The 26839-nt window shown below is 49.3% G+C and overlaps 7 protein-coding genes across 7 annotated transcripts; 4 read left to right on the top strand and 3 right to left on the bottom strand.

Moving 5' to 3' along the window:
• Nucleotides 1-1603: 1603 nt before the first annotated feature.
• On the bottom strand, nucleotides 1604-4958 carry EsH8_I_001541 (uncharacterized protein; the record flags this gene model as incomplete). The annotated part of the gene is made up of 10 exons (XM_083268954.1): nucleotides 1604-1815; nucleotides 2754-2974; nucleotides 3029-3281; nucleotides 3339-3650; nucleotides 3714-3807; nucleotides 3868-4130; nucleotides 4183-4278; nucleotides 4374-4509; nucleotides 4585-4652; nucleotides 4706-4958. 10 exons carry the CDS (start codon nucleotides 4956-4958, stop codon nucleotides 1604-1606), a joined length of 1908 nt encoding a protein of 635 aa, XP_083119392.1.
• Nucleotides 4959-9063: 4105 nt separating this feature from the next.
• Nucleotides 9064-10969, bottom strand: EsH8_I_001540 (general substrate transporter; the record flags this gene model as incomplete). Its single annotated transcript, XM_083268953.1, has 5 exons — nucleotides 9064-9438; nucleotides 9503-9811; nucleotides 9869-10270; nucleotides 10335-10448; nucleotides 10547-10969. The coding sequence occupies 5 exons, from the start codon at nucleotides 10967-10969 to the stop codon at nucleotides 9064-9066; spliced, it is 1623 nt and encodes a 540-aa protein (XP_083119391.1).
• Nucleotides 10970-15561: 4592 nt separating this feature from the next.
• EsH8_I_001539 (cysteine hydrolase family protein) lies at nucleotides 15562-15933 on the top strand (the record flags this gene model as incomplete). Its single annotated transcript, XM_083268952.1, has 1 exon — nucleotides 15562-15933. The coding sequence occupies one exon, from the start codon at nucleotides 15562-15564 to the stop codon at nucleotides 15931-15933; it is 372 nt and encodes a 123-aa protein (XP_083119390.1).
• Nucleotides 15934-17247: 1314 nt separating this feature from the next.
• On the top strand, nucleotides 17248-17787 carry EsH8_I_001538 (uncharacterized protein; the record flags this gene model as incomplete). The annotated part of the gene is made up of 2 exons (XM_083268951.1): nucleotides 17248-17343; nucleotides 17410-17787. The coding sequence occupies 2 exons, from the start codon at nucleotides 17248-17250 to the stop codon at nucleotides 17785-17787; spliced, it is 474 nt and encodes a 157-aa protein (XP_083119389.1).
• Nucleotides 17788-19329: 1542 nt separating this feature from the next.
• EsH8_I_001537 (histidine phosphatase superfamily) lies at nucleotides 19330-20754 on the bottom strand (the record flags this gene model as incomplete). Its single annotated transcript, XM_083268950.1, has 1 exon — nucleotides 19330-20754. One exon carries the CDS (start codon nucleotides 20752-20754, stop codon nucleotides 19330-19332), a length of 1425 nt encoding a protein of 474 aa, XP_083119388.1.
• Nucleotides 20755-23613: 2859 nt separating this feature from the next.
• On the top strand, nucleotides 23614-24458 carry EsH8_I_001536 (acyl-CoA thioesterase; the record flags this gene model as incomplete). Its single annotated transcript, XM_083268949.1, has 2 exons — nucleotides 23614-23640; nucleotides 23709-24458. 2 exons carry the CDS (start codon nucleotides 23614-23616, stop codon nucleotides 24456-24458), a joined length of 777 nt encoding a protein of 258 aa, XP_083119387.1.
• A 337-nt stretch (nucleotides 24459-24795) lies between these two features.
• On the top strand, nucleotides 24796-25563 carry EsH8_I_001535 (SDR family oxidoreductase; the record flags this gene model as incomplete). The annotated part of the gene is made up of 1 exon (XM_083268948.1): nucleotides 24796-25563. The coding sequence occupies one exon, from the start codon at nucleotides 24796-24798 to the stop codon at nucleotides 25561-25563; it is 768 nt and encodes a 255-aa protein (XP_083119386.1).
• Nucleotides 25564-26839: the final 1276 nt, after the last annotated feature.

The raw sequence follows: 26839 nt of genomic DNA, 5'->3' as shown, positions 1-26839 counted from the left end.
GCGACGCAGCTCTTCGGGACTTGTTGAGTGCAACTCGCGTCGCCAAGAGCACCAGTTCGGCGAGGTTACCGCGATTCTGGAGACCCTGTTCCATCGATGAATGATTGCCGGGCATATTTTCCAATGCTGAATAGAGATCACCGCGGGTTTGTAGGTGGCTCAGACGGCCTTTCGTAATGCAGACGCGAAATCGATAACGCGTGCGGAGCTTCCAAGACCTGGCGCCAGCTGGCGCCCGCCAAGACCTTGAGGAGAAGGGGGGGACAGGCCGCGATCAACAGCGGAATCTTGCTGATGCATTGGATGACAGGAAACGCCCCCTCTGTTCGCGGGGATGATTTCCGTGCTTTTCTTTCTTCTCTACCGTAGCTACTTGGCGTTGTTTGGAAGTCGAAGGATGAACGAAAACTAGACCCCGTTACTAAAAATAAGCGGCTTGTATACCGAGTCCTCGACGATCAGCGTGCTGCTTCAAAGGGTCGACGCCAAGATCATCAACTCTTCTCGGCGTGATGCAGCTTGATCAAAATCTGGCCATTTGTTTGTCATTGCACTTTATCCTAGTCAACCATATTTGAGGGGACGTTGGAACCAGTCTCGAGGGCTATGCAATGTCGCAGTATCCCGTCAACCCATTTATTTCTCCGTGTCATGAGGAGGTGCCAAGCCCGGCAACGAATCTTCAAAAGTACCATGCAACTTCCAATCTGAATGTATCATTGCAAATAGTGCAATGAATGGTAGCTATTGCTGCAAGGGTATGCCTACATATCAGCAATATTTATGCTGCGCCACGTACGGAAACTCTGGGCGGCTGTTGTTGACAGTGCATATACGGATATATACGAGTAATATCTGCAACAGATGCAATGGCCAGGAGGCTTACCCCAGTCGCCTGGGTCCCTGACTGTCTACAATCCTCTGGGCTTGTTTCATGAGCTTATTTAAAGGACTTAAACTTTCCGTCCCGCACCTCTTGGCACACGGCTTTGCCCGCTCAGTAAGAGTTGTCTCTGGTCTCTGACCAGGAGAGAATTGCCAACTGCCGAGTCAATCCGTGTCCAATGTCGGGATTGTGCGCATATCTCCAAAGTCCTATTCGCATCGACTCTTGTGATGAGTCAGTCGTAGCGCATAGGCTTTTCAAGCTTTCCATCCAAACATCTTGGAAGTCTAAACTCGAATAATGTAGCCGATAAATATGGTACCAGATGTCCTCTGGAAACACTGATCAGGTACTCATCTGGTAGGTGTCAACTAATATTTTGTCACCCATTTCAATGTTCGATTGAATCATAAAAAGAATTATTTTTTAAATCTCTGTGTCTGTCTCAAGATTTTATGATCCCACAGCAGTTACGACTTCAACCTTCTCGATCGATCAAAGATAGAGAATAACCAGTGCTCACTTTACACTCCAAACCCAGGAAAGGCACTTGGCGGGTATCTTGACAACATGCGACAGGTTACCATTCCCGGAAATATCGCAAAAAAAAAAAAAAAAAAAAAAAAAAAAAAACCAACAGACAATCTAACAAACAATCCAACAAACTCCCCGCATGCCAACAGCCCGTGTAGGTAGGCTCCGGCTCAGTTGCGCCTCTCACCTGCCAGCTTCTCCCTTCGACCAGAACTTCTTGTCCACCTTGTCGTCTGCGGCAGGTTGCGCGCTGTCGTGCTTCTTCTCAAAGTCCCTGTTGTGCTCGTCCACCTCGCGCTGCTGCTCCTCGGTGAGCTTTTCTCCAGCCACGCTGGCGTTAGAGATCTTGGGTTGCGGTGGGTTGGTTTTCCTGGCGTCGGCAATATCCCTAATATCTGTCGATTCTAATCCGGGCTTCTCGCTCAGAAAGCGACGCCCTGTGGCAATCGTCGTTGTGCGTAGGGCGAATGGCAATGAACGGGCTTGCCGTGAGACAGAGGGTACGACCCTTTGATGAATAGCTGCGTAGGCCATGATGTATGTGTGTGTGTGTGTGTGTGTGTGTTGGATCTCGATTACAGTCAGCCGAGAAACGTAAATGAATTGGTTGACAACAGCAATTTGATCTCGAGGTTCTATTGAAAAGGAAAATCACGAAGTTTTGTTTCCTGGGCTGATGATAGTGATAAAGGAAGTCGATGTGCATGATGTCATACAGCCACTCGAGCTTGGAGCGGGCGCATGCAGCAGTGATCGCCGCTTGTGCGATTGCGCTGGGTAGGATCAGGATGCTTACGACACATGACGACCAAACTCGTCAGACACATCCGCTTGTCTCAATCAGTACAGAAAGAAAATGTGTAAGAAACACAGAGCGTCCATAAAGGTACTAGGCAGAGTTCAAGTATTTCTTGCCAAGGAAAAAAACAAAGCCCAATGCGATGTGTTCCAAAAAGGTAAGAACCGGGAGGATTTCATAAATTAATACGCAGTTCATTGTCATTTGAAGACCATGAATATTTCCATTTACATGAAGTCACTTTTATTATTGGCGATGACTTGTAGGGACTATTAAGTACAGTGATGACTTATATTGATCAGTTTGAGTTGAGCGAGAGTCAATCCGAATTTGCTTCGTTGTTTCTGTAAACACTGCCTATAAACAAAGCGGTCTTGCGTGTCCACCCCGTAGTCGCGTGGTATCTATATTTACGGACTGCTCTGTTTCGCAAGGGAAATCGACTTTTGACCTAGACCTGGCTAGTCTCGCGAATAGTACTGGGGACCTGCTTTCCTGCATCCGAATTGCTGCCTTCAGAAGAGGTTCGCACACCCTTTTCCTGGACTAGACCGCCTTCAGAAGACGGCTCGATGAGACGTCCGGCTGCATCGTGAGTAGTATCCCACTCATCAACCTCCTCATTAGGAACCTTTCGAAGTCGGTTACTTTGTGCGCCGTCATCCAAACTAATGAGCTCTTGCCGCAGCTTGTATCCCTTCCACTTGGGGAGGAGGAATGCCCACAGCCAGTAGTAGACTGCGCAAGTGAGAAGGCTATAACAAGTTAGTCAATGTGCAATTCAGTGCTCGAGAGAAGAGGTTACTCACATTCCGATACCCGTGACGGCGTATGTCGCATACCAGAAACTAACGTCGCCGGCGTACTGTCCACCTGCTGGGGGGTACCATGGCATAATGAGAAGGTACAGCTGGATGCAAATGTTAAAGATAATAACGACATGCCATGCTCTGAACTCTGGCTCGGGAAGGTTCGCCTTCTTTCGGCGCCAGCGAACGACGTAAACACCAACTGCCATTGCCAGGTTGAAGGCAGCGGCAGGGAACACTCCGAGGTCATTGACTGTTCGAATATCAGCATTGCAAGTACAACCTTGATCACTGGAACAGCTAAACTTACCGAAGGTGAAAGCATCTCCAGCCGGGACTGCTAGAATCATCAGAGCAGTCAGGGACCAAATAACAAAATATGGTCCAAGGGGGGTTCCGAATGGCTTTGTTGAAACCCAGAATTCGGTGAAAGGCAGAACACCCTGTCGACCACACTCTCTGATTCGTCGGGACAGCCCGATAATGACGGCAATCATGTTGCCGAAAGATGCCAAGGCGATGAGGAAGTTGAGGCCCCGAACAGCACCGCTGTTACCGAAGACGCGGGTGAAGAACAGACTGGCGACGGTGAGGCCCGAGTTTTCAAAATCTTCTTTGGGGACTATAACGGAGAACACTGTCAGTCGAAAGGTCTAAATTGAACAGAACTTCAGGCTTTAATTACCGGCAGCGAAGAAAGCGACATTGGCAAACATGTACAAGATATACACGGTAGTCAAAGCGGTAGTAGCGTAGATTTTGAGAGATCGAACAGGGTTCTGTTGAAATATTCGTTAGTCTGAATCTTGATGGCCAATTTGAGTAGCCTTAATACATACCTTGACCTCGTTGGCAACATTGAAAGCATTGTTGTAGCCTCCGTAAGAGAAAATGATGCGGTACAAGGCAGTGGTCATGCCATACGCGCTGGCCGTCGAGCTACCGGACCATGCATCTTTGAAATTGGCTGTTGGGTTCTCGACTTTGGTGCCACCACCCAGGACGACAAAGCCGGTGATGATGACGAAGAGCAATGTGCAAATCTTGACAATGCCAACACCGTTGGAGAACCAGTATGCGTACTTTGTGTTGAATACCAGTGCTGCATTTGGTTAGGTGACAATAATTTCCCATCATATTAAGAGTAGACTTACTTAAGGTAGCCAGACTGTAGCAAGCCAGAGCAGTGCCCTTGATTTGCCAATCCGTACCCTCATGCCCAGAGATGGCAATCAAGTAGTTGGCCATGACTACAAGGCTGGGTTAGCATCTCCTCATCGAGTCAGATTCGGTCGAGATATCAACTTGCCTGTAGCATTGGCACTTCCGAAAGAGAGAATAACACTTTGGACCGCAAAGGTTGTAGGGAAAAGCCACATGGGCCGGGGGTAGGCCTGTTCAAGGAAGACGACCTCTGAACCCGATCGACTTGGGAAGTATGCGGTAAACTCGAGGTAGACGGCTCCGGATGCGAGACATAACTAATTGAGCCATAGTCAATCCTCAATGCTCTGATGCATTTGCGATTTCGCTAGCTTGATTGTAGAGAAACGTACCATATAGCCAAGAGTCCAGTAGACAAAACTAACGCCAACAGAGCCGGTGCCCGCCAAGATGGATGCAGCTTGATAATGTCAGCATCACTGCTGTCACTGTTAATCAGATAGACAGACGTACGTGTAGAGTATATACCGGCGCCAATCATCATAGTGATGTTCAGCAAGGTAATCGTGAATGGCCCAACGGAGTACCCCAATGGGGAATTGTTCTCAACTGGCGCGCCGGAGGCATCTTGATAGGTCGGCGGCGCATCGTTGCCTCCCTTCTCGCCAATGTACTGAACGCCGCCACTGAAGGTCTGCTCCCGCTGTCCTTGCACCACCGTGCTTGGCGCGCTAGCGCGATCTCCAAAGGGTCGTCGCCAAGCCATCGCAACGACTACCGAGGCGCAGAAACAACCAAATCGGCAACCAAATAGGGCTGAAAAGGGTGCCTTGCAAAATATGACTTAAAGGGGTATGTGCCGGGCTTGCCTGTCGTTGTCAAGGATAGTGCATGGTATGCGATCGAGGAAGGTGCTCAGAACTGCGTTCGCGTGGACTATTTAAACAATGCACCGTTTTCCTTCTTTTCAATTTTTCCCGTGCATTTCTCCCCCATTCAAACAGGCCTAGATCCATAATACATTTTCTGAGCTACGTACAATTCTAGCTGAAGATCCAGTTACTCTTTGTTAACGGGCCGTTGTTGATTTCAACATCGGAGGGGCGAATGACACAACCGCTCCCGATGTGGGGGACTCTGGACAGGGTTCGGCGATGACAACAGACATCGCCAGCATGGCGAATTTTCCCTGTTCGACCAGTAGACATGGAATCTCGCGTTTCGATACGAAAATCTAAACCTTTTATAACAAGCGTACTGGTACGGTGATATGCAGGGCAATATGACAGCAAGAGGCTCAATGTTCCATTTTAGACAAACATTTCCTATACCGATTTACTCGCGACAAAAAAGTCACCTGTGGTTGTCGATATGCCATGTATTTCCACTACTCTGCCGAAGATTTCCCAGAAAGCTCCAAAAAGGTAAGACGATACGTAAAAGCAAGTTCGTGGTGATGGCGCAATCCCACAATGGGCTCCATAACGGGACTTCCGGACTGGAGCCGCGGTTGCGTGCTGTAGTGCTTGATCTTTCAGTCGCTATTTAGAGCGGATATAAAGCCGATACAGCGAAAATCCTCATGCACATTAAAGACTTAGTGTCCACCGTCAGTTAGCATCCTCCAGGGTGCGCTGCAGCATTAGTAATGGATGCGATGGCAAGGGGTTGCAGCGGCCGACATCGACAGTCCTAGAGTATGAAGGCCCAGAACTCGCCGAGACTAGGATGTGCGCGAATAAAGTTGTCAAATCAAGCCTGAAAATAGGAGAACTTGTTGGAGCGATGCAGTCGTTACGTACTTCAAATTAGAACAAGTGTTCGGGTTCTGTCTTCTGCACCATAATGCCCGCGAATCACCCAGCAGAGGCGAGTTTGGTTCGGAGCCAACGATTGCGCAATATGCGAGCAAACTTTTTTCTTCCGCTTTCGGTGTACTGTTCCATCTTATCAGTTATATACAGTCTTGAGAGCAATGCCTAAGAAACTTCTGAGAAGCTGCGATTCGGCAGCGAACTATCACTCCTCGCATCCACGCTTGCCGTCCCTCGGCAGCATGCTTATCCACAAAAAGTAATATATCACCCCAATCTCGCAGCTATTCTACAACGGGCCGCCCCGTTTTCTTTGGCATTCCACTCAAAGACCCAAATCGTGGATAGCAACCACGTGCGGAGTCCACAGCCCCAATGGTTGGCACGATAGGGTATGGAGTCTGCGTGAAGGCAAAGCTAGCAATAGCTTTGTGGAGTTCTCAACTGCAGCTGATGGGCAGTTTAAACTTGGCCGATTGTATGGCATAACTAATCAAACTGAGATCCTGACCCTAAAAATCCCTTATCCTCTCTGATTTATTTGCACGGCACTTTTTGAGGTATCGGATGTCAATGAAAGCGAGAACATCCTTCCAAGCCACTCATTTCCGATACTAAATTTGTCTGCCAGGAGACCCTTAAGCTTTGGGGAGTGTGACGGCAAGATTGTTTGGTGAGGGCCCTCCTTTGTCAGCACTCAACCCACGAACTGCAGCATGCGTGTGAGAATAAAGTGGACATTACTAGTTTTCCCACAAGAAATTTGATGGCAATGGAATGATTGAGTCCCAAATACTTCTTAAACAGGCTTTGAAACAAAACCATTATACCCCACGGAAGTCCTTGAGAGTCGAATTTGGGAATTGAAGTCGCCCAGGAAAGCGGCCTTTGAGCTTTAAGGAGAGGTTAACAATTTTCTTTTCGAAGAATTTAAATCTAGATATGAATAAGATTTACTTGGCTAGTCCAATCAAACTCTCGCAATGAGTTCTTCTCCCACTCGCTCAATAGACTTGAAACGGTGTGAATTGGACTGTATCTTGTGAAAGTGCTCATTGCTGTTAGGCCCATTCGCGTTTATTCAGAGCGGATTTATCTACATCCAGATGGAATTTATCGATTGACTTGAGAATCGAGGTAGTTCCATTCGGTGCAATTTTGATAGTGACATTAGCCCGCGCTTCTCGAATGGCGAGGAAGCCAACTACAGTTGACACAATGGAGCTAGCTGTAGGTTGCGGAACTGAACATTTGCTCCATATGGGTTACTTCAAGTGCCCACAAAAATTTCGATTGCCAAGGGGCCTCGTCAATTTGATGGCGTCTTAAGAGCTCTTGGGGGAGCCTTTCGAATTCAATATGTTTCTTGAAGTCATTACTATGTCTGGGTGTTCGGAACCTGGGTCCGGTGTCCCCACCAAAGGCAATATACTGCGCCGTGACAATTTCCTTGCCGTCAAGAAGGCGTAGAATAGGATGCCTGGTGGTGTCAAAGTCGAGCATGCCGGTAGGTAGCTCGACCTCGGTTATCAAATAGATGTCCGTGTGGCTGGTCACACACTCGCAACCACTCATTTAAGAAAGCGAGCCGGAAGTCTCTGTCTGCTTCTGGCAGTTAAGAATATCCCACCTGAACATGCGAAGGGGCTGAAGCACGGTCACCATTGTGTTCAACGAGAAATCGTACTTTTGGAAGAAATATTAAGCCAGTACATGGTCGCTTACTGGGGTTGAAATGAATAGAGAGAACGGTTGCGCCATCTGGAACGATCCTAAAGGCTGATTTAACCCGTAGACAACTGAACTCATCGGTGTTGTTGAAGCCTGTCTTTCTTGCGACCTGATATAATAGACCGCACAGAGAACAATAAGCCGGCCATTTCTTGAGATCACTTATCTATTCAACCATTTTGAAGCCCGATCTCCAGATGTCAAACTTAGCGCACCTGCAGCACAATTGGGAGAACAGCTTTGGGATCGATGTTGGGTCTCGAGGTACGATATGGAAAAACTGTTGGGTGAAACATTGTCACTACTTGATTCCTACAAGCCTTTCATATTATCAGTCTGTTAACACCGAAAACTTAGTCATGAGCGATGTGCAATAAAAATCTAAGTCACGGACTACCAAAAGGTCGGCAACATCAATTATCGGGGCTCATTGATGTCTGCTCACCATCCAGGAAGAAAGCTACTGAACTCCAATAATTACAAAGGCGACCATTTGTAACTACATGATAGAAAATCAATATTGAGATTGTATATGTGCCGCTAGTGCCGGATTCTCCTGTGATTCATTATGGCGTTGCAACGGTTTCGATGGTTATACTTTGACCCTATGAGCTGCAAACGATATGCCCGGTGTTTCTATTGGCCAGGAACCAGCAAAGCCGTGCTCCGTTTCCTTCCTAAAAGAGGAGCCTGGATGCTGATCCGGCTTGGCAAGCCTGCGCCTAAGTCCCCCCTGTAGACACGTGTGGCTGATGTGCGAGCGGCCTCCAGCCCAGGCGGGATTCAACCCCACAGAACCTCGTTGTGCTGTCAAAGTTGCAACAGAGGACGCTCGGAGTGACGTGGTTGCCTTCGCAGCGGCCAACACCGAGCTCTTGATGGTGGGAGAGGCTACTGTCGGGTTGACCAGCCTCATTATGATGTGTATTTCCAACGGAGACACAGATCCGCCAAGGACTGGAAATTGTCACTGAGTGTAGAAGATGATAAGAGTTGAAAACTGATGCAATGGGAAAGGGAAGAGGTAGAGTACGACGGATATAGAGGAATGGCACAAGCGTAGCAATCCGAGCATATCAAGGACGGACTCGAAAGGGTATGGACACGAAAGGGTAAGCCATAAAAATAAAGCTTAAATTCTTGATACTACACTGATAATAATTGAGGTAGGCAGGTGTAAATGATATGCCTAGCTATTTGCCTTTGAAATGCTTGCCCTCTGTTAGATAAACGCCGCTTAATGTACCGCCCGGTCTCACTGAGTAAAACTCCATGTTTACATTGCTTCCTTTGAAAAATTCATGTTTTGCTTCCTGCAAAAGACTTTCAGCTCGAGTCCGTCTCGATGTCTGTCTTGACGCCACCAGCCTGCTCCTTGTGAGTAGCCTCACTCTTGGCATCTGTGCGGAACTGCACCTCCTCTTCTCTGAGCTGAGCCATCAGCGTGTCATGCGCCCTCCAAACTGGCTTGATCTCGAACAGCCTGTCGACCTTTTCAAGCGGAACACCGCTGGTCTCGGGGATGAGGAAGAAGGCGAAGAAGAAGGCAAGGAGTGACAATGACGCAAAGAAGAAGTAGACGCCGTATCCCATGGCTGCAAACATTTGCTCCGTGAATCGGGAAACAAGGAAGTTGAACAGCCAGTTGCTAGCTGTCGTCGCGCCACCGGCAAGGGAGCGGAAGTTCGGGTCGAAGAATTCCTGAAAGACAAAAGTATTAGGACTTGTTTCTTAGATATCGATTTAAGGCGGAGCAAAGACTTACAGAGTTGATAACCCAAGGAGTGCCGTTCCATGTCGGGGTGTAGACCGCCGTCCAGAGATAAAAGAAGACAATGGCTGCGTAGCCACTGCCAGTCAAGTGATCCTGGGGGTTCTTGGTCGGCTCGACAATGCAGACATACGAGCCGATGACCCACATGCAGATCGAACCAGTGACCGCACCAATGAGCAAGAGCTTTCTTCTTCCAAGCTGATCGACAAGGAAGAGCAGCCACACGAAGGTCATGATGGCCTTGACGACACCGAAAATACCAGTCATCAGGTTCACTGTGTTCGAGTCGATTCCGATACTCTGCACAAGCAACCGTTATTAGTAACTTCATATTAGTTGAAGGTTGGTATAACTTACCGAGAAGATGGTGGGAGAGTAGTAGTTGATAGCGTTAATGCCTGAACCATTCTGCCAGAAGAACAACATGCAGCCCAGGAACAACCGCCACTGCAACTGGGGGCGAGCAGCCAAAGCCTGGAAAGGTTGCCAGAATCCGATTCCGACGGTGGCCTTTTGTTCCTCGTAAATCTTATCAATGGCGGCGATCTCCTCTTGGATATAGATATCGTTGGGCTCCAGTTGACGAATCCAGCACAGGTTTTCCATGGCTTCCTTGCGGTAGTCCTTGAGGAAAAGCCAACGGGGTGACTCCCGGATCCAGATCGAGCCAAGCAGGAGGAGACCTGAGGGGATCAATTGAACGGCGAAGGGGATCATCCATTGCGTGCGGCCTGGGGGCACATGTGCTTCGACACCATACTGGGGATTGCGTCAGCAAAGTGAGCAGAATAACGAGCATTAGCATGTTATGTGCACTACTTACGTTGATCCAGAAACCAACCATGCCACCAATCTGCCAGCCGAGTTCGTACAGACCAACAAGACGACCGCGAATAGCCGGTGGCGATAGTTCGGAAATGTAGATAGGGATGATGTTCTGGTGTCCCGCGAGTCAGCAACTTGCGCTAGCCACGGGAGGACAGGGTACAAGGCGTCCGGGAGACGCCTTGGCGGAATTGGAGACGAGCGACTCACAGATGCAACGCCAGTTCCCAAACCAGAAAAAACACGCCCAGCATAGAGAATGCCAAGGCCAAGACTTCCGTTAGAGCCGCATGTTAGGCCGGCTCCCAGGGAAAACGTGGTGGCACCGATCGCCAAGCACCACTTCCGCCCGATGAAGTAACTGAGGCAATACGTGAGCAGCGCGCCGAAAAAGGCGCCAGCGACGAAGAGAGAGACGATGTTTTCGCTGATGAGGTTCCGTTCCGCAGTCGACAACTTGTTCAGGTCGAATTCTTCCTTGAACGAGCCAAGTGCGATGGTTGTTCCGATGAAAGCACTCGTGTAACCAATCATGCAAGATCCGCAAGACGCGATGCACGCCAGTGCGTATATGCGCCAGTTGTAGACCGACGGTGGCGTCGGCCGCTCTTCGACGACTGTGAGAATACCCATGGCCGGTGGTGTGGCGGCTTGCTGGTATGGCGGATGGTAAAACTCTAGCAAAAAGCGAGTGCCGGTTGAGTCAAAAGTCGGGGAGGGTGAAAGGGGGAAGAAAAATGTGAAAAAGTAAAGGTCGCCGTTGTCGCTAAAAGTATTTGGCCATCTCCATAATCTGAATCTTCAGTGCCCCATAGTCTGGAGTCAGCATTCTGGGGCTTGCAAGTGGAGGACTGGAGAACGACTGCAGGCATATCGGTGTCGTTGGCAATGCCAGATGTGATCGTCTAAACCATGCCGGCAATAAAGATGCGGCTCTTCGTCATCTCCGTCAACGTCTAGCCATTCAAGGCCCGTCGCCCTGAAAAAACCTCAGGGCCCACAAATGGCCCGATGGGGCCGAAACGCTTCTCGGGGATGCGTTTTCCCCCGTGGGAGCGTCCGCTTCATGGTTTTCCCCATGGAGATAAGAGACACTCAACCCGGGGCGGCGAATCGGGGTCAATGCATATCTCAGACGAAGGCCCATTCTTCTCCATCCTGGCATCGAGGGTTGTGGGTTGCCAGAGCACGATTAGCTGGAGTTTATGCGTCCTACGGTTTGCTCCCACACGGGCTCCGGTCACGGCCCACACCGGCCAAAGCACATTCGCTGGGGGTGATAAACATTCACCCGGTCGCGCCCAAGCGCCACAGAAATCCGAAGCGCTACCTTCTTCCGACTTGATATATTGGTACGTGCAAGTCTGAATGTTCTCCCCAGACCCAACGCACCTGACTTGGCCGTTCGTCATTGTTGGGTAAATCCACAACGTGCCCCAGAAACATGATCCGAGAGGTGAGGTCTAAGAAGGCAGAGGTAGCACTCAAAGTCCGAGAGAGGCATATTTTTGCCGACATACGACGCAAGCCAACCACTGTCAATGATATGGAGAACTCGGCAGGTCTATTTCCACATTCTGACACAATCCCTGAGGTGGCGTCGGCGTTGAGGCCGTTGCCTCCCATTACCATTCTCTTCTTCTGTCCAGGTTACTGATCTGGAAGGCCATAATATGGAAAGAAGTAAATCCCGTTTCCCCGTGTCCGTACTGAGGGGCGGAACTAGTCAAGTGCCCCCGAAACCGGCACCAGAGACCTCTGGACGACTCTTTCCCCTACTCTCCGTCATCAACCCGAAGGGCTTTGACGGAAAATGATTGCCAGGCCGCTGCTGGCGTGCTGATCCCTTTGAGGGTGGGCAATGCTACGTTGGCATTTTCCCGCGTTTTGTTGTAATCCAACAACTGTTTACCCAACCGCCCACCTGTTTACTCATGGGTTCCATCCATCTATCGTTTATCCTTTCGTCTTCTTGGCAAAATCACGCTTGCAGTTCCTCCAAATCTTAAACTTGGTAAGGATTGTCGAAGGTCACCGTGTAGAATGATCAAGATTGATGGACCCGGGTTCCACGACCTAACTAGTCATCAGTATCGACCATGCTAATGTGGGCAATGGCGTGATTTGATTGCCTCCAAAAAGTTGTAGCCAGTTTCTCCAAAACCCAGGCCAAATTTTGGATCGTCAAACAATGCAAAAGAGATTGAGGTCCCTATGGCAATATATGGGTTCAAGTGAAGTTTTGGAGAAAGATCCAAGCCATAATCAACGGAGATAACTCGGGCGGGGGGGGGGCAATTAAAATTATGCAGCATCTCTCTTCTTTCATCATGAAATCCGAAGATCCAGAGGAGTTACAGGAGTCAAAGAACTGGATCTTTGAAGTAGTTTCTGCATAGAAAACACCACAAAAACATAGAAACTTGATCACAAGCTATGGAAACAGCGATGAAGCTATGTTCCAGAGAATCGGGTGTTACCGACTTCACCTCGGCATTTTATCCCCAGCATGAATCAGTTATCTCCAGACAGACATACAAAATCAAAAAGACAACGAAGGCGAGTAAAACCATGGAGAATCTTGCATGTCAGAAGTGATCGCTAGACTTAGCGCAAGCAGGCTCTCGAGATTAGCTGCTATGTGCGTAGAATGGCAAGGCTATCGAAGGGATCACCTTCGTCCCCGTTACGTTGGAAGAATCCCAAGAGCGTGGAAATAGGGGTCTCAGGCGCGCCCATATGGTATTGCAAAAACTTCTAGACAAGTGACAAGGGGGTTTTTTGCCCCTGGCAATCGGCACCAGACATGGCTGTGCCTCGTATACCCGCCCCATCCGCGTCTCTTTGCCTCGCGACCGTCAGAAACCGAAATACTCCACCTGGACCGGATTATATGAGATCCGCGCGAGCCATTTGTTAAAAGGAGCCAGATCTTTGTGGGGTTGGACATGTACCTCTATGGTGAGTGCAGATTAGAAGAAAAAAAAGGAAAACGTAATCAATATTATCAACCAGCCCATGCGTCTCATTAATATCACATCAACATGAGAGAGGACGATTTCCCATGCATTTTAACTTGGCGTTAATTCACAAGGCGATACAATAAGCACCTTTCCACAACTTTTAGACGCCGGAACATTCTGGACCCGGCTCGGGAAAATACATCGTCATATCGCTGAAATTGAACTAGTAATAAGTGTGAAAGAACGTCACTCTTGGAATTATTGTTTACTTAATATAATGCAACGCCAACTATTGCAGGCTTCCAAATGTCTCGGTAGTAATACATTTCTAGCCCTGTCGGTGTTATGGAGGCTTATCTTCGAATGCAGTCAAGTCTGCTATCGAGAGCTTCTCTGTCTTTCATAAATTCGCATGTAATTGTCAATGAGGCGATTGATGTAGAACGAGAGAAACCACGCAGTGCAGCAACATCCCAGATTAATTTCAAGTCTCCCGGAATTCCTTTTGAAGAAAAGCGACTTGAGATGCATTTATATTCAATACACCCGGTAGTAAAACTCGGTGTGCAGTCAAGCGGGCTGACGTCATTTTTGCCAAGACCTGATTTACGTATCCGTGTTTTAGTGCGCTCTCCAACTCCCAAACCGTTTGTGCCTGGACTTTTTATTGGGTTAAAATTGCTGGGCAATAAATTTAATGTCCTAGACTGCCCTTGGCAAAAACGGCGTTAGGCCGCAACCGATGGGATATAATTGCAATAGGGCAGGTTATCGACTTGGCATCAGCATGGGCTGAGGGGAGAGATACGTCTGAACTCCAATGCGTTGCGTCAGGTACAGCACTATGCGGCAACAACAACAACACCCCCCCCCCCCCCCCCCAGTTTTCAGTATTGCAAGAAATATACAGATTCTATATGTTTGGCACCGAACTATGGAATGATGGTACAATTAGTGCCGGAAAGAGTTCATATTTCTACTTAAGCTGGGCTTTCAGCCTAAATCGAAAATTCAAGATGCATTGCTGTTGGATTACCCAGCCAGAATACGGGTAGGCGGTCAGCCCGCGGGAAAGCGGCGGCAGTCGTGCCCGGAGATTCTACCTCCGGGCCGCCAACGGCGATATCTTCACAACTGCTGCTTCCGCTGGTTGCCTCTCTTTTCTTCCTTCAACACACATCTACAACCAACAGAATACAGTACCAGTTTCGCTCTTCGTTCCATTTACCACCCGTACGGGTATCCTGTGATACCAACAATTGCACTATGGAGCAAAATACTAGGATGGGATCAAAGTTTAACATAAAAGTCCCAATACTGAGTAAGAGGCGGCGGCTCGGCAGTTGAGAGAAAGTTGAGGCAGATAGGAAGGGCAGTTCTAACTTGATACATATTGATTCTGTCTGACAGGAAGACCTTGGGTAGACATATTGTGACGTCACGATGTTTTGGAAAGTGCGCTCAGTGGTTCAAAGCTTATTTTCTTTGCGACCTCCATCGCTTATCCGCGTATTGCTCGTATTGACTTTTTATTTATTTTTTAAAACCGCGCGAAACTCTTGATTAGTTCGATTTCGGAAAGCGTGGCGATCACACCATCGAAGTGAAAGAATTACCAGTAGTTGTCATTCATCACGAGGTTCTAAGAGTGTTCCGGGAATACGCGCAGTATACATTGCGCATCACAACATGAGAAGATGTGAAGTCAATTTGAGCCGACGGCCCGTTTCCAACCTCCGTGCGACTTGCTAGGCGGGTCCATCACATTGATACGTCCGGTGCGGCTCAGTAATCAAATATGCTACCTCGGTACAAGTAGACACTCTGGTTTTAAGTGAACTCAATAAACTGAATGGTTCAGTAATAGCCCGCTACAACTTAAGGCAACTCGTTGCCAAGAAACCTTAATGTCCCAAATTGGCCCGTTCCCGACTTAACTCTTGTTGGCAACGAGGATATCCACTTCCATGATGCGGGAATCATCGCGCTACGTTGTGATGGCCGTCGTCCGTATCGGTCGAAAATGGCACACCGCTTACGAATTACAACATGATCCGTGTATCAAATAGGATTGCCGGAGGGTTGACTTCTAAGGCTAGGAAAGGGTTTATTGTAGTCATTTATCTTATAAATTCGCAAGAAAGCAGGACTGTAGGAAAGCAGAACTAGATACAAAGCCCCGCGTCTGTCTGGTTCCATCCTCGGTTGAATCAGAAGCTACGTATGAACGAAAAGACCAACGAAAAGACCAACTAAAAGACAATGTCTTCTACAACAAACTTTTCGATCGAGAGAACCGCGGTCGTTCTTATAGATCCTTACAATGACTTCCTTCACCCAGAAGGCAAGATGTATCCTATGATGGAGGAATCACTCAAAGCCACCGACACCATCCGTCATCTCAAGGACCTTGTGGCCGCGGCTCGTACCCACCATATTCCAGTCTTCTACGCGCTACATCAACAATGGAGAGAGGGTATCTTCGATGGCTGGCAACACGTGAACCCGGCAGCTGCGAAGGCCAGGGGGATTTTCCAGGAAGGTGGTTGGGGAGTCAACATCTTCGAAGGCTTGGAGCCGGACGTGGATGGAAATAAAGACGTCATTGTCAGCAAACACTGGAACAGCAGGTAATGTCTACACCATTCGCCGGATGTATGTCAAGTGGCGCAAGTACTTACCTGGTCGTTTCTTTTTGTAGTGCATTCGCCAACACCGACCTAGACTACCAACTCCGACAGCGTGGATTCACTCATTTGGTTATAGCAGGCCTGACTGCTAACACATGTTACGAGAGCACTGCAAGGTATGCTCGAGAACTGTGAGTTTATCCATCAGCCGAAGAAGTTAATCATACATGTGCCGACTAACGAATCCTACAGCGGCTATCATCTTACTCTGTTGTGAGCACTCTAGACCCCATGGCCATCAAATTGCGATGACGAAGTAAAATTGTTGTTGTTAACACTTAGCTTAGGACTGACTCGACGGCGGGCTTTTCGACAGCAGCGAAAGATGCGGCAACTAACCTCATCTGGCCACTCATTGCCGAGCGTGTAATGACCGTCGGGCAATACATTTCGTCGATAAATCAGGGCTAAGATAGAGCAATGAGGAGAATTCAGGACATCTGTTATTAATCTTGAGTTTGTTATGAAAGTCTATATCATAAATACCGTGTTCTCGGTGCCATGGTACACACTTGACCTAATCTCCATTCAATCCGTATTTGTCAATTGGTCCGTCTAGTTCAACATCGAAAGTGTATAGCCATGGAAAATGATTAATCCTTTGCTGTATTTCTTAGCCTATCTTTAGAACCCAACGAGTGGTAAGAAAGAGGTTGAGATAAGACCTTGGTGTGAATGGCGGACCTGAAAACACATGTGGGGGCCCGTATGCCCACGCCCAGGTTCACGTCAAGCGTGAACACAACCACCACCATCACCACGCTGACACACCTTCATTGGCACAGCCTCACACCTTTTCACCGAATTCGTCACCGAACTCGTCTGTTATCATTTTCGCAAACCTGTCTGCCTGGGCAGACTCAGTTCCGGCTAATCTGCTGCATGGGTACTGATAAAAAGCCAACGTCGCTTGACTATTCGGGCGCCAACGCCGATGGTGCAATTCCGCTGCTGTGCCTCCTGCGCCTCACCCTCTCTATTCAGGCTAGTCGTTGCTATCCTTTTCACTGAAAGCTCCTGCTTATCTGCAAGAACTTTCCCTATTCTTCTGGTCAAACTTTGAAAGACGAACGAAGATTAAATTCAAATACTTCCCCCAGAATTGTACTTCAACCTAATCTGCCGCGGTTTGAACAAACAGGCAGATTAATTCTTACAACAGAAAGCTATTCTCTTTTCGTGTCAACACACTAGTTGGCCAGATAATTCAGTAACCAGAAACTCCGGTTCCGGCGGCTGAGGACACATCAACCACATCATGGCTCGACTCACTCTTGGATACGGCCTAACAGGCTTCTTGGTAGCCTGCATTTTAGTTCTGTCATTCTACAACAGCCATAGCATCTCATCGGCGGTATGTAGAGCCACTGAAATTTCAAACGTACTGTTGCAGAAATATAACATGCTGACCTCGATATAGATCAACCAATTCCCGAATGGCGCGATGGCTTCTGAAGCTGAAGAGCGACAAATTTCACTTAATCAGAACAACCCTTCGCTACCAGAGAATATATACAACTCCATTAACAACAAAATCCACGTCTCTGTGCCACTTGCAAAGTTTTCAATCAAGAAGCGTTCTGGGTCTCTGCCACAAGACGATGGCTCAGTGCAGGAACAGGCCATTTCCTCTCCCGATGGGCGCTCTGGGTACAATCGTCGTGAGGTAGAAGATGGACGCTCTGGTTACAACACTGTGGGTGATGAGCGTGGTAACGAGCGCAGGGAAGAAGAAGACGGAGATTCCGGGCCCGACAGTGTTACCGATGGTCGTTCTGGGTACAACCGTGCGGTCTGAAGACATGCGTAGGTGGACGACCGCAGTTTGCGTTGGTCCACTTGGACGGATATTGCGTCAATTAGGGAGATGGAGCTCATGCAAAGATGAGAATACTTTCATCCAAGAACTTCATGTACTTAGGGAAGCCAAATCAATGTTTGATAGATTTTGCAAGTCGTGATACTCATTGTTGAAATACAGGAGAACAATCTGCAAAAGTCTTCGACAGAAATATTCTGTACATTGACTCGGCTTTTTGAAACATAACTTCGCACAATCTACACAAGCTAGAGTTAAGAGAAAGAACCAAGACACCATGGTACAAGAGCATGGCGACATCAATCAAGTGAATGAATTCCAACTTCATCCGCAAGCGAATAATTACAATGGGAATCCCGTTTCTCCCAGCACATGCGTTAGATTGGGCACCATCATGAAACGCTCAGCAAGCCGGATATCCAGATGTGCGTGCCGCAAGCCTGCAGTTAGCCGCTGGCACACCTCGAATCAGCGTAGCGGTTGTCTGTTGGTCCACGCTGCAGCCAATGCTCATGCACTATGCAGGGTTTGATGCATGATCTATCACCCTGTTGGAAGCTACCTGCATGGCCTAGATTGAAGATTCGAAATTTGGACCCAGGCGGTTCAGATTCAAACGGGAACAAGCCCAACTGCCAAGAACACGATATCACAAGTCAAGTGGTAATTTCCAAAGAGAATGTCGTTCGAGTGTCTAGTCGCTTCTGGTTAGAAGAAGTGGGAGTGCCAACCATCACACACCATCATTCAAGGGTTAAGCCAGCCCCAGCAACACACTGCGCCATACAGGATATCTTTATCACTCCAAAAAAAGAAAAAGCGGTGGCGCATAATGCAGCCAGGAGTGAAATTGGTCCCCTGCTGTCCCAAGGCGACATGGCGGATGTGGAGGTTGACTGTCTGTGGTTCATTCCATTCGTGGACAATACCCACACCTGTGCATGAGTCTAACTGCTAGAACGCTTGGGCTTGCAAGGTCAAGCCCTGCTAGATACTGCGGGTTGTCTATCACTATCGGTTCCATCGATAGAGCGGGTGAAGAAAACGAATGGGCCAAAAAGAGTACCATTATTCAGAGATATGAAAGCTCCAAACAGGGTGCCATACCTCCAGCCTGCAAATGGTTTAAACATGGTTGTTAGAGATAATGACTCAATGGTAGGCGTTGTCGATGTCTATTAAGAAATTCGCACATCACCACCTGTTCAGTGATAACTTTAAAGCATCACGCAAATTTTGATACATCTAGACAAACGGACCGAACCATCGTTTTCAATGGCCACAACCGCCGTGTCAGATTGACGACCTACACAAAACTTAGGGAATCTATCAGGTAGCACATCATATTCACGCATCGAGTCTTGCATGCAATGATGCAATAATATTGGAATTTCGGCGTGATACACAGATTCGTGATTGAAAGTGGAATCGTTGCTAACTAATTTTGGCATAATGCTTGAAATTATTTTTTAAATCATTAGATAATAAAGCTTAAGAACTCTATGTTACAAAACTCAATTGTTAAGGGAAAGCCTCGTACCGCTTTCCAACCGTAGTCCCATTGCCAACAGAAGCATCGGTGTAAATCGACAGGATGTCTGTGCTGTTGCTGTACTCCACACCACACTTCTCAGAGAAACCGGAAAACTTATCCAGTCTCTGCTGCAGGTATTCACTGAATGCACCTCTTGAGCAGGTTGTTCCAGGGCCATCCGCACAACCTGGCAACGGTTGCGGTGCGCTGTTCACCAGCGCTCTGTAGTAATCCCCATCCTCGTACCCGTAACTTCCAGTGCAATTCAGTCGCTCAATGGCTATGTTTCCAAGGAACGGCAGGATACTGGAACTTCTCCATGCTCTTCGATAGTTGATTCGGTCGAGGGGCATTGTGTCGTTGATCTGTGCCTCACTTCCACCAAACTCTGAGTTGTTGAAGAGGCCCATCGCTACCACGACCATTGGCGGTAGCTCGCGGTGCGTGAAGCTCACGTAGATGTCCTCATCACCCGGCTTCTCGTCCAGCAGGAGGTTCGCAGTCGCGTTGAGCCAGGGCAAGCCAACATATCCTGAAGCCTCAGAGCCGTACCCGACGTTGTAGTGGTACCTGATGTCCTCCGTGTATTCCCAGCTCAGCCAATCGTCGGGAGTGAAGAGCTCGAGATTGCAGAAGGGCGACCTCCCGCGAATCACAGTCTCGTAACCACAGAGCTGCTGCATTCCGAAAATGTCGTTGACGGTGAAGTTGAAGTCCGGTGCCAGATCGTTGAAGCGAGCGACTATGGGCTTCGTGTACTTTTCCTGGAAAACAGCCGACTGTTCGCTGCCAGCAGATGAGGAGTAGGCCGGGCAGGCTTTGTACGGCGTCAGGCTGTCAGCACCCGACTCCTTCGATTCGTAGATGCTGAGGACGTTCATGGTGTCATCTTCGGTTTCAAGCCCGCGGACGAGCGACTGCGCGGACTTGTAGGTTCTCTCTGCGGAAGACGTCCAGACTTTCTTGGGTAGTCTCAGATTAGGGTATCTGAACTGGAGGTCGACTCCAAGGCGAGTTGATTCCAACCTTCCGACCCGAGTCAAAATCGAAACCTCTGCATCGGAGATGGGAGCGTCCCATTCAGCCAAAAAGTTCAAGTAGGGGGTCTTGCTCCATTCAATGCCGGTGTTGTTCTCAAGCTTTTCGAGGAACGGTTCGATGTATTCCTCGAAATCGAAATCGTTTGCGTAAATAGCTGCATGGCGGACTAGGTAGGCTGATCGCTCTGCTGTGCAGCCCTGGGGGACATCTGGAGAAGATTGGGGGTCTTGAGGCTCAAAATAAGGGGCGATGCCGCCAAGATGCTCCAACGGGTTGAAGCTGTAGGTCGAGTACAAAGCAGATGCCGAGGAATGGGCAACAAAGGGCAGAATGCTGAGGAGCCTGCAGCTGAGGTTTTGTTGGCGAGCCATGATGCCGAGTTGCACACACTGCAATTTCGAGTAAGGTCGTGCTGGTTCAGAGAAAAAATCAACTGAATTCCAGAGAACTACCGAAAAAAATATACGTCTCGCCGTGTTTACTTTTGGGTCACGCTTTTCCTTAGTGAGATCATTGAGGACGCGAAAAGTGGCTAGTCGCCCAGTTAATTTCCAGGGCCTAGTGTGTTGACGTCAGGAGCCAACGTCGTTGACTGGCGCGATGAATTGGCATTGTGGAGCGATGATGCTCGTTGTTTCCCCACATTCAACCGTTAAACCAGCTTGGATTATGCCTGGGCGACTTCTACGTCATGAAAGGTGGAAAAGGATCGTCTGCGACCCGTTGCGGCTCTGCCGTTGGTGGCCACACAATTGCAAAGATCGGTGCCGCTAATGATTGGCGGTTGCCTCCGAGATGAGCCGCTGGATGCCGGCAGTGCTTAGGGGCTTCAGGGAGCCACGTGGGACAGCGAGTCGACGCGAGGGCAACCGTCACCTTTGGTTGTGGCGGACGTTGATCTGGCTTGTATTGACGAGTGTGTTAGCGCATGTGAAGGATAAAATAAAAAGGAGGGGGAAAGGAATGAGAAATGGCGCGCGCGGCGCCGGGCCCTGTTTCTGCCTCAATACCGAGACCGAGAGGCACTAGCCGGCTCAGCTAGTCGAATGAACATACACAAAAGGCCCCATTTGACACGATGGAAGCTCCGATGAACGAATTAGTGAATGATCAAATGCATAAACAAAATGCGAAATTCAGACTGGACCTTATGACCTGGGAGGGCCTGTTTCACGTTCGTCTCTAAACATTCGAGCCAAGTCCGTGTCAAAATAGAGTTGTTGATGATGAGATGACAGGCTTTATGCAGATCACAAAATCTGAACTCGGAAGGCATAAAATGCGCCTTTTCCCTCAGGAAAAGTGTTGATGGCGATAGCAGATACCATCTCAACTGTTCTACTTGCGCAACGACAACCTCCCCAGGACTCTCATAACGAACCATTCAGTTCTGCCATGGGTCATAAGATTCCATTCTGAGAGCTTTTTTAGGTACAGGGCGATTCAGGTTACAGTGGATTCTCTCTGGCAATCCCACTATGATTTCTCCGTTTCTAAGGAGTGGAATCTTTACGTTCTCGGGCAGTTGCACCGCGCAAGCGCGAGGGTACACCTTGGTGATAAGGGAGAGCCACGTCTACTTGCGACCTAGGTTCTTACTAGAGCAGTTAGCTTTCATGCTACCCGTGCCTACGAACACCTTTTGGCCAACTGTAAAGATTGGCGATGTCTCCCACCTTTCATTGGCGTTGGCCTCTGAGCAACGGATCGAGGCTTCCATCTCGATAGGTTTATTTCTCCTCTCTTTACGGCACAGATACACACTAGTCTGAATCATGTATGTGAGTCAGCTTACGTTGTAAACCAAAATGTTTTATGGTTACTCACATAGCAAGGCTAAGATATTCGAGCCTCTATTTTTATTATACCCCAGTCCTGAAATATTCTTGATTGATATAATGAGGTCGTTGTCAGTGACGTTCTGGCAGAGCATTAGGTAGTTTGAGTAAGTATAATCCAAGCCTAATCTTAACAAACGAACGAACGATAAAAGGAGTTTCAACCCCAAACAACACGACCCTCCCAAACCACTCGACCGTAACCTCCCGGAGCTGCACGCCGACGACATACCTGTTTTACAGCGTGCGGGCGTACCTGCTGGGGCGGGCTGAGGTAGAACGCAACCCCGGGCACGCTTCACCAATAAGCAGCAGAGCGCCGTACATACATTGACTGGGGCCCTTAAGAATGGGGACGCAACAGCAGAAATCTCCGGCCGGCGCGGTGGCGGCCGGCAGGCTAACAGCGGAAGGGAGACAGTGCCGGCATGTCACACGGCTACGCCAGCGACGACAACAGTAGCGACTCACACGTCACAGACGCTAGCAGCAACGGCGACTCCAGCGGTCACTATAGCCAGCTCCCTGCGGGGGAAGACCCAGTCGGCCTCTACGCCCTAGGCCGGACGTCAGTCACGCGGCCCGGATATGAGCGAGCGCTAGACGAACGGGTTTACCGGCTCTTCGTCACCTCCATGAAGCAGAAGGCGGCAGTCGTCATGTTGGCCGGCCCGCTGCTGCACCTCATCGGCCCGGCCGGTATTTAAAGCCCCACGCTACGTGGCCGAGGAAACGGCATAGACGGCGATGACTGCCGCCCAAAGCCATAGGGGGTACATGCCACCGGTCGAGTTAGGTGTCCGAGTTCACACTGCAGCTCGCCGGCATTATCTTGCCGGTGTGGGGATTGCTGGCGCCGGAACACTTCTTTCAAGGCTAGATCAACGGCGAGTCAGATAGAACCGTTAGTGCTCGGGGCAAGCGCATACACGGCTCGACGCAGCAATTACCAGACAGCTTCGTAGAGGTGTGAAACGTACTTTAATTTATTTGTGTTCAACTTTATAACCACCTTACCCCTGTACTCTGCCTTTTTTAGGTTCAAAGTGCCTTGCATTGCAATTGTTCGACTTTGCAGCGTACGTCCTACAGTAATTCTAACAACTGACTCGTAAGGCCACGTACATGTAGTCATGACCTCCCCCAAGCAAGCAGCGCTTTGATTTGTTGATGACTTGACTTCACCACAAACAATTGATTCAATTCATTCAGACGTTTTCGGCAGCTGTATTTCACATGATGGACTCGGAATTTCTCAAAAGGGCGACAGAGGTGTTGGAGGCCGCTGGGCCGGTTCTTCGTAGGGCATTTGAACAAGCAGTGCAATGGGTCACAGCAAACAAAGCCCAAACAACCTGGGGGGCAGTAGCAGCCGCGCTGCTCTTCCTCAACATGAAGAGATTCCCACTCATATGGCACGTAAGTCGTCGTTTAAATTGGAATCATAAGCAATATTTTGAACATATACTTACCCGAAACTACTACAGGCGCGTGTATTTCGCAAGATTTGGTGGCCAAAGAAGCACTACTTCGGGTCTACACCAGGTTCGATCTTCCGGCCTGTAGTCACCCGTTCGTATGTCTCCTTCCTAGAGACAGACTACAATCTGCACAAGTCAAACAGCACCTACTTCTCTGATCTGGACGTTGCAAGGACCGATCTCCTTGCTGCTCTCCGGGCGGAGGCCATCCGCGGCGGGCTGTACAAGGAGTACAAGAACGGCGTTATGGTCCTGCTCGCTGGCACGTCTTGCACGTTCAAAAAGGAAATCAAACCGGGCGCAGCTTTCGATATGCATAGCAGGATCCTCACCTGGGATCAAAAGTGGCTGTACGTTGTGACCCATTTCGTGGAGAAGCGAAAGGACGCCGAGTCGTTCAACTATCAGCCATGGTCCAAGCCGGTAGACGGCAAGCCCACTCCGGGATCCCCGATTGTGTTCGCAACAGCGATATCCAAATGTGTGGTCAAGGCCGGTCGCCTTACAGTCCCCCCTGAGAAGTTTTTCAGGGCAGCAGGAGTTCTGCCTGACACAGCTCCAGAAGCCTCGGGAGCCTCAAAAGCGGATGGTGAGGGTGTGGCCGATGGCATCAAGGAGAACGGGGACGATCCGACTCGACTCGAGGGGTGGACGTGGGCCAAGGTCGAGGAAGAGCGTGTACGAGCGTTGCAGATGGCCAGCGGCTTGTCGAATGGACTAGACGCGGCGCATGAGGATTTCCATGCTTTGGGATGAAGAGCTTGCATCGAGGAGAGCACCAAGTGTCTGATAGATGTGGCCTTACATATAGACACCAGAATGATTCACGTGCTGCTGCTTGCTGAGGCAAGGGGCTGGCTTATTGCTTACTGCAGCGGCGCGGCGTTGGCCCTAAATCGCTCACGTGCTTCTGTTTCTCCCCGCCCTGATCCTACCAATCCACTTACACGGAGCGGACGTTTCGGGATGCTCTGGACCAAACTTCTCCCTTTTTCCTTTCGTTCCCTCAAAGCACAGAGTCTTGGCATATCTTTTACTTCGAATTCCAAGTTTCGCAGCCTTACAAGTCCTGGATACTAGATCCCTACCCACCATGTCTAACACCGTCTACGTGATCACCGGCACCAACAAAGGCATCGGCCTCGGCCTCGTCAAGGCTTTACTAGCACGACCATCCATTACCGTTGTTGCTTCGGTCCGCAATGATGATGCTGCCGCTTCGCTCAAGGCAAGCATTGCGGACCTGCCCAAGGGCGATGATAGCAAGCTTCACGTGATGCTCCTCGACTTCTCCAAGGCCCCGTCCCCAGCCACCGTTCGCGAGGCATTCACTGCTGCAACTTCCGGCACCATCGATCATATCGACATTCTCATCAGTAACGCTGCTGCGCCTTTCCCCATGACGCCAACTTTCACAGTCACCCCTGAAGACCTCCGAAACGCATTCGAGATCAATACAATCGCGCCCTTGATGGTATTCCAAGGTCTCTGGCCCCTGATGGACAACCGCGAGGAAGCAGGAGTTCCCGTCAAGTTTATCGGCATCACGTCATCGGTCGGATCGATCGGGTCCCAGGAGCCCGTTCCGGGCGGGGCCTACGGCCCGAGCAAAGCTGCGTTGAACTGGCTTACGAAATCGTTGCATCTGCAGCACAAGAATCTGGTCAGCGTCGCCGTTCACCCAGGGTGGGTCCAGACTTACATGGGAAATTACGCTGCGAAGGAGTGGAATTACGATGCCGGCCCCCCTGACACAGTCGAGAGCTCTGTCAAAGGCGTTCTCCAAGTGATTGACGAAGCGAGCCGAGAAACCACATCGGGGAAGTTTGTGACCCAGACGGGGCAGGTTATACCCTGGTAAAGCCCCACGTAGGTTTGCCATCTGTTCAGACATAAGTTCTTATTCTTTCCCCTTGTTTTTGACCGGTTAGGAAGGGGTCTCTTCGATAAATCTACTACCTACCTGGAATCATTCATCCAAACCTACCACGTTGCCACCTTCAAGAATCCAACACGACAGCGGGCGCACTTGCATTGTTAATGCCGCCAAATTTCAAGGCCGAATTATATGATATGGAAGAGCTGTTTTCGTCGTTATTTTCGATTATTATTTGATTCTTTCTATTGGAATGGGGCGGGGTTCAACCCGCGCGGCCCAGCGGACATGTAGACAGCAGGGCCACTTTACCCCTGACTGCATCACCATCCTGTCTTTTCCTTAGTCATCAGCATGTACTTAGGTCTGATCAGAGCGGATTGAGCCTGATCAGATGGAGCCAGGCATCACCATATCAACAATCCTTTCTTTACGTACTCTGGAGATCTTTTACCAATTCACCTGTGCGTGCGTGCGACCGTAGCGGAGGTGACCACTAAACAATAAGGCAAACACTCGACCCTCCCAGTGCGGCCCAGAAAGTGCGATTGTCTGTTCAGAATAGGCATGATCAGGCCTATATCTAACAAACAATTAACACTTCTGTTGCTCTGCAGACGGGAAGTCACTCTATGGTAGGCGGAACCTAGGGTGCGTGGGAGTCGCTTGGTGTGTTGTGGTGTTTTGCATCCATCTATCCCCACTATTCCACTTCACTATCCACTGAAACAAGACTGCACTTTCTGTCAATTTTCCTAGCCAAGTGTTGTTTTTTCTAGCCTTAAGAAGCTTGGGATACAAAAGAAATTCGCAATCGTGCCTTAAACTAGAGATGAGCGCGTACTGTGTGGATTCAAGCCACCAACAGAACTTGTGGCAAACCAACCGCATTCTCTCGGGCGAGAATACCCACCGCACTCGACCGCTGTCTTTGCAGCCCTTTGTGCCCACTCATTTTCTCCATTCACATGTGAAGAAATGATTTTCAATCTTGTGGTTGGTTGCAATGTCACACCACCTTGAATGCTGTCTGCGACTACTGAATCCCTGAATACGGAGTAGATGCCGGCTCAATCCCCCGCCGCTGCTCGCTATCAAATACCTCCACACTACCGCAGCTTCCCCGAGGGAGTCAGGGGCTCCGGTTAGCCAGCTCTGCTAGCGGCGGGTCTTTCCAGGGATACCCGATGTCGATGCAACATCAAACGGCCCCGTCGAGACAACGGTCGTTGGGAGACCATCCATGTCCTTCCGGAGTCCA

The sequence above is a fragment of the Colletotrichum jinshuiense genome, chromosome 1 (genome assembly GCF_051148585.1).
Source record: "Colletotrichum jinshuiense chromosome 1, complete sequence".
Taxonomy (NCBI): domain Eukaryota; kingdom Fungi; phylum Ascomycota; class Sordariomycetes; order Glomerellales; family Glomerellaceae; genus Colletotrichum; species Colletotrichum jinshuiense.
This window is presented reverse-complemented; position numbering and strand designations above follow the sequence as displayed.